This window comes from Phycomyces blakesleeanus, assembly GCF_001638985.1.
Source record: "Phycomyces blakesleeanus NRRL 1555(-) unplaced genomic scaffold PHYBLscaffold_6, whole genome shotgun sequence".
NCBI lineage: Eukaryota > Fungi > Mucoromycota > Mucoromycetes > Mucorales > Phycomycetaceae > Phycomyces > Phycomyces blakesleeanus.
In genome coordinates, this window is record NW_017265139.1 from 1,978,737 (window position 1) to 1,991,518 (window position 12,782).

Here is a 12,782-nt window from a genome sequence, read left to right on the forward strand (position 1 = left end):
TGTTTTTTTATTCCATATTTTATTTCGCTGTTCATAATGTTACCCTTACCGGGTATTCGGTTCGATCATTTTGTCGAGACCTATTGCCCTCCATTTCTGGGTTAATTCATATTTGCAGTATATATATATATATATATATATTATCCACAGACTCACAGGTATGCATTTAGATGTACAGGTAGCTGTGGCTGTAAATTTAGATGTATATGTACATATAGATATAAATATAAATATATACATAAAATATATCCAAAGAGTATAAAAGTATAATTTTGAGCTGGCTTGTGTAAATAAGTACAAATCATATTTAGGGTAATACCTTAATAATATGATTTCTATTTATATATCGATTGAGTATTACATTGCAGCGACGCCAAGACACCATACACTGCTACAGCCAAATAGATATTCACGGGATCTCAGGCAGCCATTCTACTCGTTCAGCCCAGTCTGGAGTATTTTAGGAACATTGTGTAGCAATATTAACAGGTGTATCGAGAAAGAAGAACACTCTAGACTCTATCTAACGCTGAATTGAAGTTAAAGATCAACGAACATTTAAGAGAGAAAAAAAAAGTGCCGCGATTGTAAAGTGAATTATGTGTAATACTAACCAATTTGTATCGAATAAAATTAACTACCATTCCCCACCAGTAAATTCACAGAAACACAGCATTGTAATATAAAGGAAAAGTGAAAAGAAAGAAAAAGAAAAAAAAAATACCTCAATTCAATAGTAAATCTGATAAGTAGTTTGTTCTTTTTAGTATAAATAGATGATCTACATCACACTATCAATCTATCTAGAATAATCGTGGCTGTATTTTCAGCTCGTTAAACCAGACGGCTTGTTAACTTACTTTGCAGTACCTCAATACCTTTGTACCCAAAGCCTAGTTAAAAACACCAGAAATTCATAAACCTTATTCTTTTTCAAAATATATATATATATAAAAAACCAAAAAATCATCATTTTATTTTTCTAAAATATATTCTGGAAGCATATTATATGTTGTACTTTATATAAGCAAAATAAAATATATATATATATATATGTAATTTGTGCCAAGCTGCTCTTATCTCAAAACAATAAATAGTTTTGTTTGATTTGATTTGAGCTTTGTAATTTAGATCATTCCAACTGTGCTTTATGGGCTCAATCAAAGTTCTAGAGTGGTTGGTCAATAATCGAACCCCGGGATTCTCCAACAAACTGCACACAATCTAGTATGGCAGCTATCTTTATTTTCTTCGAGATTTAAACGCAGTGTCATGTTATTTAGTCGGTTTTAAATAGTAGAGATTGAAACCCGTTGATAGACAGTTGACCTGACCTGTCTAACTAACTTGGTCAGCAAACCCATCACTAAAATGAAAGACAATGGGCTAAGTTTACCAAGCCCTGCAATAATTCCCTCTTCCCCTTCAGACTAATGCAGAAACATTTCTGCTTTTTTTCTGGTAAAACGTCATGTCATTTCTGGCTTCTGTATCTAGGTATGAGCCCCATCAGTAGGCTTTTGGATAATTTATTGATTTTGCTCCTCACAAACAAACCTTGGCTCTTTTTCATTATACCTTTTTTTTTTACTCTAATATTCAACTATACATATATATAAAAAAAATAAAAAAACTCAATTTAATTCAGGCGATTGTTCTTATCTCTACGGGTCCTATTCGGCTTTTTAAAAACTTGAATATAACAAAACCAAAAGCCGTTTACCCTAATATATTCGATAAACTGACTCTTTAAAGATAATAATGACGCCAAAAAATATATAGATATAAAAACTCTAACAAATATTTGACGTTACTCATAATTCTTCCAACAAAGCAAAGCAAAACACTGCGCCTCAAAATCTGATAGTAGGAACCAAAAGAAGCCTTTCATTTGCTGGTCCTATCCTATTAATTGAAGTATACGATTGAAGTGTAATACTAAAAAATAGTTTCAGGAAGCAAAGACCAAAAAAAGGATGTATTCGAGGAATGGTCTATTTTTGGTATTCCAGTTAAAGACCTATTTCGGAGTGTGTAAAAAGGCACCATAAACCTTAACCATTAGAAATTATCTAGAAATTGTATATTTTATTTTATATATCTATAGAGTCTTATTGTATTTTTGTCTCCAAGAGATAGAAATATATGGGTTCCATAGTATCAATTTGACCTGAATTTCTATCTTATGAATTAAAGAGGCCATGTATTTAATCTCTGTCAAGGACTAGTGCAGGGTACACATAATTTACCTAGCACCAAAAGGAAAATGAAAAAAGTAATAAGATGAGAAGATGAGAGGTGTGGGAAGTAACGTAGAAAGGAGCTGGTGTACCAAAAGAGATATTAGAGTAATTATTATCACAGCAGTAAAGTAATCTTGTACGTTGATCTTTTGCTTCAGCTGTGTTATACCCTTGATCTATGACATACCCACCTATCCATCGATTGGGCAAAATTAATATTCCCAAGACAGACTAAAGGACTGTAAACACAACACATGCGCAAAGACATTATTGAGTGCATGTGAAATTACTCTTTGACTACTCCGAGGAGTGCTAAAGGTATATTAAGTACAAGTCTATCTTAATTATTCTTTTTGTTGTAGACTAATGAGCCTTACAACGAACGATTTAATGGCCTTGGGACTTGTACAAGCAGTTATTTGGTTAGCACAAAGTAAGTTTGCCGTGTATTCCCATGAATCTTGGCTGTACCTTTTAAGCCCTATAATTATATTTCTCCTGGTACCTTTTAATACAAATTAGATCAATATTAAGACTAATAATTTTCTTTTTTTTTTTCTTTTTTTTTAAAAAAAAAGATCATTTAATAGTAATAGATCTAATGTTGAATTTTATTTTAATACATGAAAAATAATTGGGAAGACGTGAATTTTGATTCAGGGCTTTCTTTTGGTGTGTATAAGGACCGTGTAGTAAAAAGTGACAATATAACTCTCTTCAGTGTGTAGCTATATGAGTAAACAACAAATAGAGGCTTTGAGTAGCACAGCTCATGCGTTCAAAGGGCTTGGAGACCCAAGAGTCCAGACTGTCACAATTATGTCCTTTTTATTTTATTTTATTATATATATATATAATTCTTTTCTTAATACCTATATTTATATATATTTATATATTGAATTTCCCCATTTCAAAGAGCTTGTGCATCATGAATCTGACGATAAAATAAAATAAGAAAAAAGACATTTTTTTTTGTTTGATATACAAAGATTATATATAAATTGATCCAAGGTTTATACAATTTATATTATTTAAATTTGATTGGATAGTATAGTATAGCTGTACGTGTGTATTCTTTATCAGAGTCTCTGTCAGACCTATTGATCAATGTAGCGATTATACTGCGCTTCTTCACCAAAAAAAAAAGAAAAAAGAAGAAGAAGATAGGGTGCATTAGATGATCTTGAACATATCCTAGAAGCCAGAAACATGGGCTGAAATGAGCGGTGTTGCTTGTAAGCGGCTAAAGCTGAAAGTGTATATAATTATAAATACAATTTTATATATAAATTTGTATGTATGACAAGAATGAGGAGAGTAAAGAGATATGAATGGTCTGCAAAAGGTTGATCTTTCTTCATAGGCGATACAAAAAGCTATTTTTTCCTAATTTGGAAAGTTTTGTACCATCTTTAACAAAAAAAGAAAAGAAAAGAAAAGAAAAAAAAATCAAGTCTTTTGGTTCCTGTTATTTCTTATTTATTTATAAATTTATTTATATATATATAAAATAAAAATTTATTAGGTACTCCGCGCAATGGGTCATTAAGTAAGCTTATTTTTGAAGTCAATAGCAGGTCAATAGACAATTATTTTCTTGTAAAGTTTTCTGTAAGAGGATCATGATTAGCCAATTACCCTTGAGTAAAGACCTATTTCTCTTTTGTGTGTGAATATTCTGGAGCCAAATCAAAAGGAATGGTTTTTGGTCCGGGGAAATACAAGCTTCCAAGAGTACTAAGATTAACCCGCTTGTGTGATCATTCATCAGGAAGCCCATATGCAGAAATTTTAATGGATTTACCTAAAAGTTGCTTAATCGAGAAAGTGGGAAACGAATTCAAATACATCTGGTAAAGCTGGGTCAAGAAAACAGGACGGGACTCACACAACCAAAATAAAATGTAAAATTTTATATACACAGCTTTCATCGCTCTGAAATTAATATACATATAAAAAAAAAACTATAAATACTCTCCTTATCTCGCCACAAAGTAATCAATTCAACCAAGCTTCCTCTCTCAATTACCACATAGTACCAATCATGAAGAACTCTTTGATCTTGTCTCTTTTCGTCGTTGCCGCCGTCACTGTCAATGCTGCTCCCGGACAGGAAGCTAACATCGCCCAGTCCTTGAACATTAAGCGTGAGGAGTACTCTGTCGGTAAGCCCGTCTGGGTCGCCAACCCCAACAACGTCGAGATGTACAAGAACATCAAGCGTCAAGAGGATGCTGACGCTGATACTGGATCCGATGCTGATGCTGGATCCGATGCTGATGCTGATGCTGAGACTGGTTCCGATGGTACTGCCACTCACGGTGGTCATGGCGGCGGTGCCTCTGCTTCTGCCGATGATAGCGAGGCCTCTGCCACTGCCTCTGCCGATGATAGCGAGGCCTCTGCCTCTGCTCCTGCTGATGATAGCGAGGCCTCTGCCTCTGCTCCTGCTGATGATAGCGAGGCCTCTGCCTCTGCTCCTGCCGATGATAGCGAGGCTTCTGCCTCTGCTCCTGCTGATGAGTCCGCAGCCGTTTCCGCAACCTCTGAGGCTCTTATCCCTACCTTTGCCTCCGTTGCCGCCTCTGGCTCATCTGTAGCCCCTCTCTCGGCCCCCACTCTTTCTGCTAGCCATGCCTCCGCCAGCCACGCCGCTGCCTCCTCTGTTGCTCCCTCTGCTCCCGCTGCTGGAAGCGCTGCTAGCTTCACCGTTCCTTCCGCCGTCGGTCTTGCCATCCCCATGGTCTTGGCCTACTTTGCCCTCTAAATTATTTAGTCGTTGTGTTCTTGCCTTCCTTCTACTTTGTACCAAGCATCAAACATCCTTATTTCCTCATAGTTTGATTGTGTAGATAAATGTATACCATTTTATTCCCCCCCAAAAACCTTCAACCACTTATTTTTTTCTACAATCTATAATAAATCAACTTAAACAATTATCAACAAAAAACAGAGAGAGAAAAAAGACCATTTATTTCCAGAATATATAATTTATAATTCATCTTGAACAAGATGATCATGATACTACTAATATTTCTATTCTGTGCACATGTATAAATATAATACACATTACGAGGAAATACACGTCTTTTTAAATTTCTGTTTATTTCAAAGCCTTAGATACTAAGCACATCTTTAACATACCACTTGAACAAATGTATCAAACTATACTGTCTTGTTTCCTTTAATGTGTTGGTGCAATTGCAGCTTATAATTTGATTTATTTTAGATACTAGAGGGTGATGGTCTGTTCTGGTGAATATATGCAAAAAATATTATAATAATAATAATAATAATAATAATAATAATATAAGAAAAGTAAAGTAAAGTAAAAGATGAAATGAAATAAAAGGTAGTGAAAATAATAATAAAAAGGAAGACTGGAAATAAATGTAATGTAATAGAATATAATAGACTAACAAATTGGATATACTTTCTTACTCGTACACACTCTTTTTTTTTTTTTTGGTAAGTGACTCTTACTTATTCCACTCAAAATCATCACCATTTGAAATGCGCAGATAAAGATTAGTCAAAACAGCAGCAATCAGAAGTCCGGTCAGAATTGCTGGTGCATTCTTCTCAGAGTAATCTCCAACTTCTCGCTTCTCGACGCTGGTGGTACGAGCATGGTAGTTGTAGAGTGCATAGATCATGACACCAACCGAAATAAGCGTAAATAAGGTGGCTGAGATACGACCAACATGATCAGAAAAGTTTAAAAGACCAAGGGCAAGTGCTCCCAACAGAACAGTAAATTGCAACCAATGCAAGAAAGTACGTTCGTTTGCAAAATAAGTCTTGACAGGAGGTGCACGCTGAATGACAGGCTGGCGGGTAGTTGGGGCCTTGTGAGGGGCAGTGTTGCGCACAAACGTGGTCTTGGACTTGCGAACAAGGTTACGCAAGCCAGGGGGTGAAAGAACCTTGAGAATACCATCACGCATAATGCCGCCTCGTCCTCTTTCTTCTTCTTGATTCTCTGTGTCCAACAAAGCTCTGCTTTCATTATCATTATCATCATCTTCAGCGTTCATATCAATCTCTACACGATTCTCATCGTCATCTTCATCAGAGTCTTTTTGAGGTCCGCCGCTACTGATGCTACTGCTCTCGATGGCTTCGGGACGGAAGAGGCCAAAAGAAGGGTTGGGAGGTTTGCGGATATCGATATCCATTTGAGGAAGCCAGAAGGGCAGTTGGTAGATCTTGTCTTCCAAAAGTGTGGCACAACCATGAATAAACTTTGAGAACTTGGGAACAGACTCTACGAGATGTGAGTTGACTAGTTCAACAACCCATGCAGGGGGTTCTTGCCCAACGTGAGTCTGGAGCTTAACTTCCAGGACAGCATAGGGAAAGCGGCAAATGTCCTTATCCGGGAGCTGCTTAAAAGGCCAGTCGACACCAATGTCATTACGACGCCAATTGTCTCCTGAACGCACCTGGCCATCATTATCTTCGCGAATCAGGCTGAGTTCGGTGTCGAGCGAAATACGGACACGGGCATCACCGGGAAGTTGGAATGCTGTGCGGTTGTAAAAGGTACGCATCATGGGATGGAGTCTTTTTGTCAGCACGCGGTATTGGACCTCTTGGGCCAATTGCTCGAGCTCTTCGATTTCTTTTTCGGATTTACGACCCTGCTCTTTGGCTTTGGCAAACAACTCGTCGGTGGTGTAATTGCCGCTGAGGAAAGCGTTGAGGTATTTTTCCTTGATCGGGAATCTTGCCTTGACGCTCTTTTCGCCCGTCCAATCTTCGCGATGGGTTTTGCGCTCGACAAAAATCGTATTGCTACTCATTCCGCCGTACCATCGCATACGAATAGCCTCAGCACCCTCGGTCTTCTCGAGACGTCCGGTGTATAGATCAAACTCATCATTATCATAGTAGATACTAGTGATTGCGGAATCCTCTTGGGAGAACTCTTTGTTGGGGTTGAACACAAGTACAGGAAGATGTTTGAGAATGATTAGCTTGAGTTCTGTGATGTTGTCAGGATGAACCCTAAAATGCAAAGAATGACATATGAGCCGATCTAGTACGATGTAAGGCACATCACTACTGCTACTACTACTACTACTACTACTACTACTATCATTAATAATCCCTTTCTGACTTACCAGTATTTTGTAGTGTTTCTAACAAAGGCAGCTTGCTTTCCACCAGCAGAAGCATCACCACCTCGCTCCTTTCCTCGGGTACGGACTCGGTCGTAAAGACTGGATATACGGACAATTAGAGCATCGTAGTTTTCAGCGTAGAAAGGTTTAGCGTTTAGACGTACACCAAACATTGGTTTGAGTGACCAGCCGGTCATTTTCTAGGTGCAAAAGAGGCAAGTGAGTCTGGCGGCCCATCAAAGGAATACACACGTGCAGAAGATGATTGGCAAGCACTGACAATTCAAGGACGTTACGCGCGCTTTGTTCCTTTGCGTTCAAGCACCGCTATAAAAAATAAAAATAAAAAGTTCTAACTTACATCGTGTTTCTTTATGATCTTGAGGAAGCCAGTATAGTTCAGACGAGTGAATTTTGCCAGATCGTGTACATCAGCTATGATGTGTCCCAACTCAATTTCAGATTCTGTGAATTCGTGTTCCTCGGCCTCGCTGTTCTGACACAGAGCCTCCACCTCCTGAGTTTCTGCTGTAATACGACCCTGGATTTCGTCTAGCTTGGTACGCTGGAAAGCATACACTTTCTCAAGCTCGCGTTCAAGTCGCTCAATAAACTTGGATTCATTGTCTTCAGTCCACTCTCGATTTGCAGCCTCATTCTTCAGAAAGTGTTTCAGATCATCGTACGCTGTGAAGGGAAGAAATAATAATTAAAGGGTGTGAATATAAAGTCGACTAATCCATTTAGATGTTTAGGTGGCTAGAGCTTACCAACATAGTTGGCTGTCCATTCTGGATTGAGCGAAGTTCTGAGCGTAAGGCCGAACTTCATGTTGAGAAAAGGTAAAGAAGGAGAAAGGGAATTGAGAAGAAGAAGAAAAAAGGTCAGTAAAGGGATAAAGAAGAAGGTCAAAAAAATAAACGATCGGAGTCTGGCTGAGTTCGATTAGCATCAAGCCGCAACTGATGCTAAGCTTGACTTGGGTGTGACAAGTATATCATTGGCAAGATGATGACAATGACAGTTGCTAATTGATACTATTGAATACAATAGATATACATTTCTATATATATGTGGGTACATGTATTCATGCATACTTGTTTACGTGCGCGTATTTTGTGTATATTTATTGAAATCAACAATCAATTACGGCATCTTGGAATTCAATCAAGAGTTGCCCTGTTTTTACAGAGGTTCCTGGGTGGACATGTATCTTCTTGATCGTACCCGTCCGAGGAGTACGCAGAATATTCTGCATTTTCATGGCTTCCACTACAGCCAACTCTGTACCTTCAATCACCTAAGTCAAAAAAAAAATACAATGAAAAATCAGCCCATAATCTATCGATGTCAAATCTTTTTTAAGAAAAAATGATTTCATACCTCATCTCCTTCTTTTACTGCGAGACTAATGATTTTTCCAGGCATAGGACTATTAACAACCTTAGAAGTAGGCTCCCTTTCCTTCTTCTTCATAAGTTTTGACAACTGTCGTTGGCGTTCTGTCAACACATTGACATTATACTAAGAAGGGCTTAGTTAACCAGATTGTATATATGTTGAACACAAATGGGGTTTAGTTACTTTACTGCCTTGGTACTGTATCCGGAATCCACTGTCTAGTCGATCAAGATACTGTAACACCATTTTGTGACCTGTCTCTTGCACGGTAGCGTGGGCCAGGAGTCCATCGAGCGGCCAGCGTGTTGACAGAGTCCAAGTGTCATGAAGTGGCGATGTAATCTATTTGTGTGTGTAGATTTTAAAATTCAAAATTCCCCCCAAAAAAAAACAGTCTTGATTTTATCAATAGACTTTGCTAAAAATCAATTTACCTCAAAAGCATTATCGGGTCCTCGCTTGATCTCTAGTCTTGCTTCAGTAGTTGTATTAGTTTGGTCTTGAGTGACCTGCACCCAAACATCCCATGAAGACGGTCCTCCCTTTTTGCCCCACCGGCTATATTCCTTTTTGGCCCAAACAGCAGCACTGAGGGCAAAGAGACCATGTTGATCCTGCTCTGTCATCGGTGGGCGGCTATATCCACCAGGATATTCATCTGCCAAGAACTGGGTGGTGATCGATTGTCCGTCTTGGAAGCGAGGGTGAGCCATGACTCCTCGTAGGAGCGGAATGTTGTGAGTGACGCCACGGATCACATAATTATCCAGGGCATCGATCATTGTTTCAATCGCACCTTGACGAGTAGGGGCGTGTGTGGCCAGCTTGCATAAAAGAGGATCATACTCTACATGCACTTCTGATCCTTCTATAAACCCAGAGTCACATCGCACATGTGGTGTGATTGTTGGTTCCTGATAGGTCAATAAACGACCCACGGATGGGAGATAGTTTATTGGGTCCTCTGCATACACACGAGACTCGACAGCCCAACCTTGCATCTGAACATCCTTTTGACTGATGGCCAGAGGATGGCCAGCAGCAGAGTACAGCATTTGTTCTACCAGGTCAAGTCCGGTTACATATTCTGTAATAGGGTGCTCGACCTGCAGGCGAGTGTTCATTTCCAAGAAGTAAAAATTCTTTTGTGAATCCAACAAGAACTCTACCGTACCTATATATATGCATATACATAAATACACGGGTGTTTATTTTGTGTACAAGTGATTCTTATATTCTTACCAGCAGAATTGTAGTTGACATGTTTAGCCAAAGCGACGGCTTGTGCTCCCATCTTGTGCCGTGTAACTTCATCCACAAATGCACTTGGCGATTCTTCAATCACCTTTTGGTTCCTACGTTGTATTGAGCACTCTCTCTCGGGAAGATAGATGACATTCCCAAAATTATCTCCGAGGACCTGGACTTCAATATGGCGAGGTTGATCAATGTACTTTTCAATCAACAGTCTAGCATCGCCAAACGAGGACTGTGCTTCCTGTTTGGCTAGCTTGAAACCATCCGCTAGCTCTATATCATTCCTGTTTTGTGATTTCATCCTGTCAGTACAGTACAATATTATTATTTTTCTTCTTCTTTTTATATGAATATATGCACATTACCAAGCAATTCTCATTCCTTTGCCGCCTCCCCCTGCACTCGCTTTAACCATGACGGGGTAACCAATGGTATGGGCAACAGATGTTGCTTCTTGAACCGAAAACACTTCTCCATCATAACCAGGGATACAATTTACACCACTTGCCTTTGCCAGAAGCTTGCTTTGGATTTTGTCTCCCATTGCTCCAATTGCCATTGCGGTTGGGCCGACGAATGTAACACCCTGTTGTTCTAGGGCCAGTACAAACCCCGGGTTTTCGCTCAAGAAACCATACCCTGGGTGAACTGCCTGTGCCCCTGTATTCTTTATTGCTTCTAGCATCCGAGGAATCGAGAGATACGATTCTGACGATGCAGCCGGACCGAGATGGAATGCTTCGTCTGCCAACTGTACATGGCGTGCGTTGGCATCCAGGTCCGAGTAGACTGCTACGGTCTTGATTCCCATATTGCGTGCTGTCTTGATAATTCGACATGCAATCTCTCCTCTGTTTGCTACCAACAAGGTATCAAATGTCTATATACATATTTATAGTCGACGGTAACATGCAGGTCAATGAGGGTGGTGGGACGTCCATAAGAGCGAAGGAGCGTACCTTTTTGTAGGGCTGGTGTGCATGTATGTGACTGGTAAGGTCGGTGTGGCTATGGGTGTGGTTGAAACGGTAGGTGGCTGGTGAGCGTAGAAATGTTATGGTGTTTAATCGGGCTGGACAGACCGATGCCAGACCATTGCGAGAAAGTAACTGGTACATATGGTCAGGGAAGTGTGGGAATAAGCAAAAGATGGAAAAGGGAAAATTAGACCTTTGACCAGTCACTCATTTTGGACACCAACTCCGGTGAGTAGGTTTGTTGCATAGATTGTGTGAAAGAACAAGAACAAAGAAAGGATGAAAGAAAGAGGATAAAGATGTGAATTAAGATGTTTTAGTATATGAATAAGTTGGTAGATATGAAGAAGGGAAGCATAGTTATAAAGAGGGAAAGGGAGAAGAGTGAATATAGATTATAGCATATTAAAGGTAAAGTTGACGTATCCCAAGCGAGACATGGATCATAACCCCCATAGTAATTCCTATATATTTTTTTCGGTTAGTTGGTTCAAAAGATTAACAGCCTATTGGTTTTTGGAAAACTCTTAAAGATTCCCTTACCCATTCGATGCTTCCTAGTGAATACAGGTTCCCTTAGCCAGAACAGACACAGTAATCCAAGGAAGAAGCCCAAGATGAGACCACACAGGATCTGGTACACTGTACCTCCTGGTAATGTCTCTCCTGTACTTTCCATCCATGCGTCCTCTAACTGTCTTTGATGTTCTGTGGTTTCTGTATAATATAAAGGGAGTTTAATACAGCATATTTGAAAGGGGGATGTGTGTGTGTGTGTGTGTGTGTGTGTATAGTGGGGTATAGTGGGGTTTTAATTTTAATATTCTATTATATGTATTACCACCATTGTACTCAGTCCTGTGGGTTCTGTGAAACTCCATCCGAATGCTTCTAATTTCTTCGGCATTGTACCCAGACTTCCTTAGTCTGTCCAACCCTCTTTCTTCTTGGCCTTCGCTTTCCTATAAAGTCGTGAGGTTAAACTTTGACGATATTAAAGTGATCTAAAATAATAATTAAAATCCTAACAAGAAATTATATCAACTAGCTTCTTTATTCCTTTCTTTTTTTCTTTCTTTAATATTATTATTACTAATATTATTAGCATATAAGAATAAGATATAAAAGAAAAAGAAAAAGTAAAGTACCTCGTCAGAATCTTTAAATTGAGTTGAACTCTCAGAAAATTCAGATAGTGAACATAGAAAATAAACTGTAGAGATGGTGCCAAGACCATAGTCTGCTAGAGTATAATTATCGTCCAATAGTCGACCGTTGTGAATTAACCGGATGTTTTTGTGCGTGATATTAGGAAGTGTTCTTCGTAGCTAATTGACACCTGATTAAGTAAAGCAAGCAAGCTTTGGGATTCCATTCCATTGATCTAAATTGTACCAGATTCTTGATTGATAAAATATTGTCATGAACTGGAGATACACGAATTATTAGTTCATTTCCGTCATTCGAATTAATATTGACAAGAACTGAATCAAGCAAATGCTTTTGTGGCATGGTGAAGAGGTAGTCAAGAAAGAGATTTCCAAAGAAGAATTAAAATAAAGTAAAATAAAATAAGAAAATAAAATATAATAAAAAAAAAAGAATAAAATAAAAATAAAAAGAAAGAAAGAATAAAGACAAAGCTTATAAAGTATAATGGTTTCCCTTTTCCCGAGCGGGCCATTTCATTTTTGAAACCCGGACTTGAAGGTTCTATTTGATGTGAGATGTCTATTGTAATTTACCTTGACACTTTTGGTCAATATCTAACCAGTCAA

At 38.6% G+C, this 12,782-nt stretch overlaps 5 protein-coding genes across 5 annotated transcripts; all 5 read right to left on the reverse strand.

Moving 5' to 3' along the window:
• Positions 1-45: 45 nt before the first annotated feature.
• On the reverse strand, positions 46-2,511 carry PHYBLDRAFT_59890 (hypothetical protein; the record flags this gene model as incomplete). The annotated part of the gene is made up of 7 exons (XM_018440575.1): positions 46-96; positions 157-188; positions 861-893; positions 1,579-1,603; positions 1,724-1,745; positions 2,250-2,323; positions 2,431-2,511. The coding sequence occupies 7 exons, from the start codon at positions 2,509-2,511 to the stop codon at positions 46-48; spliced, it is 318 nt and encodes a 105-aa protein (XP_018294392.1).
• A 3,241-nt stretch (positions 2,512-5,752) lies between these two features.
• Positions 5,753-6,046, reverse strand: PHYBLDRAFT_103690 (hypothetical protein; the record flags this gene model as incomplete). The annotated part of the gene is made up of 1 exon (XM_018427779.1): positions 5,753-6,046. A coding segment is annotated over one exon (294 nt), but the record flags the coding sequence as incomplete, so codon positions are not given.
• Positions 6,047-6,333: 287 nt separating this feature from the next.
• Positions 6,334-8,221, reverse strand: PHYBLDRAFT_123612 (hypothetical protein; the record flags this gene model as incomplete). Its single annotated transcript, XM_018428939.1, has 4 exons — positions 8,140-8,221; positions 7,731-8,056; positions 7,370-7,569; positions 6,334-7,253 (listed from the first exon to the last, which is right to left on the reverse strand). Coding segments are annotated over exons 1-4 (1,506 nt in total), but the record flags the coding sequence as incomplete, so codon positions are not given.
• Positions 8,222-8,472: 251 nt separating this feature from the next.
• Positions 8,473-11,145, reverse strand: PHYBLDRAFT_186250 (hypothetical protein; the record flags this gene model as incomplete). Its single annotated transcript, XM_018439208.1, has 7 exons — positions 8,473-8,669; positions 8,753-8,893; positions 8,954-9,112; positions 9,205-9,944; positions 10,013-10,311; positions 10,393-10,907; positions 10,987-11,145. The coding sequence occupies 7 exons, from the start codon at positions 11,143-11,145 to the stop codon at positions 8,505-8,507; spliced, it is 2,178 nt and encodes a 725-aa protein (XP_018294395.1). The 3' UTR covers positions 8,473-8,504.
• Positions 11,146-11,494: 349 nt separating this feature from the next.
• Positions 11,495-12,659, reverse strand: PHYBLDRAFT_186251 (hypothetical protein; the record flags this gene model as incomplete). Its single annotated transcript, XM_018439209.1, has 4 exons — positions 12,400-12,659; positions 12,153-12,332; positions 11,846-11,966; positions 11,495-11,721 (listed from the first exon to the last, which is right to left on the reverse strand). The coding sequence occupies exons 1-4, from the start codon at positions 12,514-12,516 to the stop codon at positions 11,495-11,497; spliced, it is 645 nt and encodes a 214-aa protein (XP_018294396.1). The 5' UTR covers positions 12,517-12,659.
• Between the last annotated feature and the right edge of the window lie 123 nt (positions 12,660-12,782).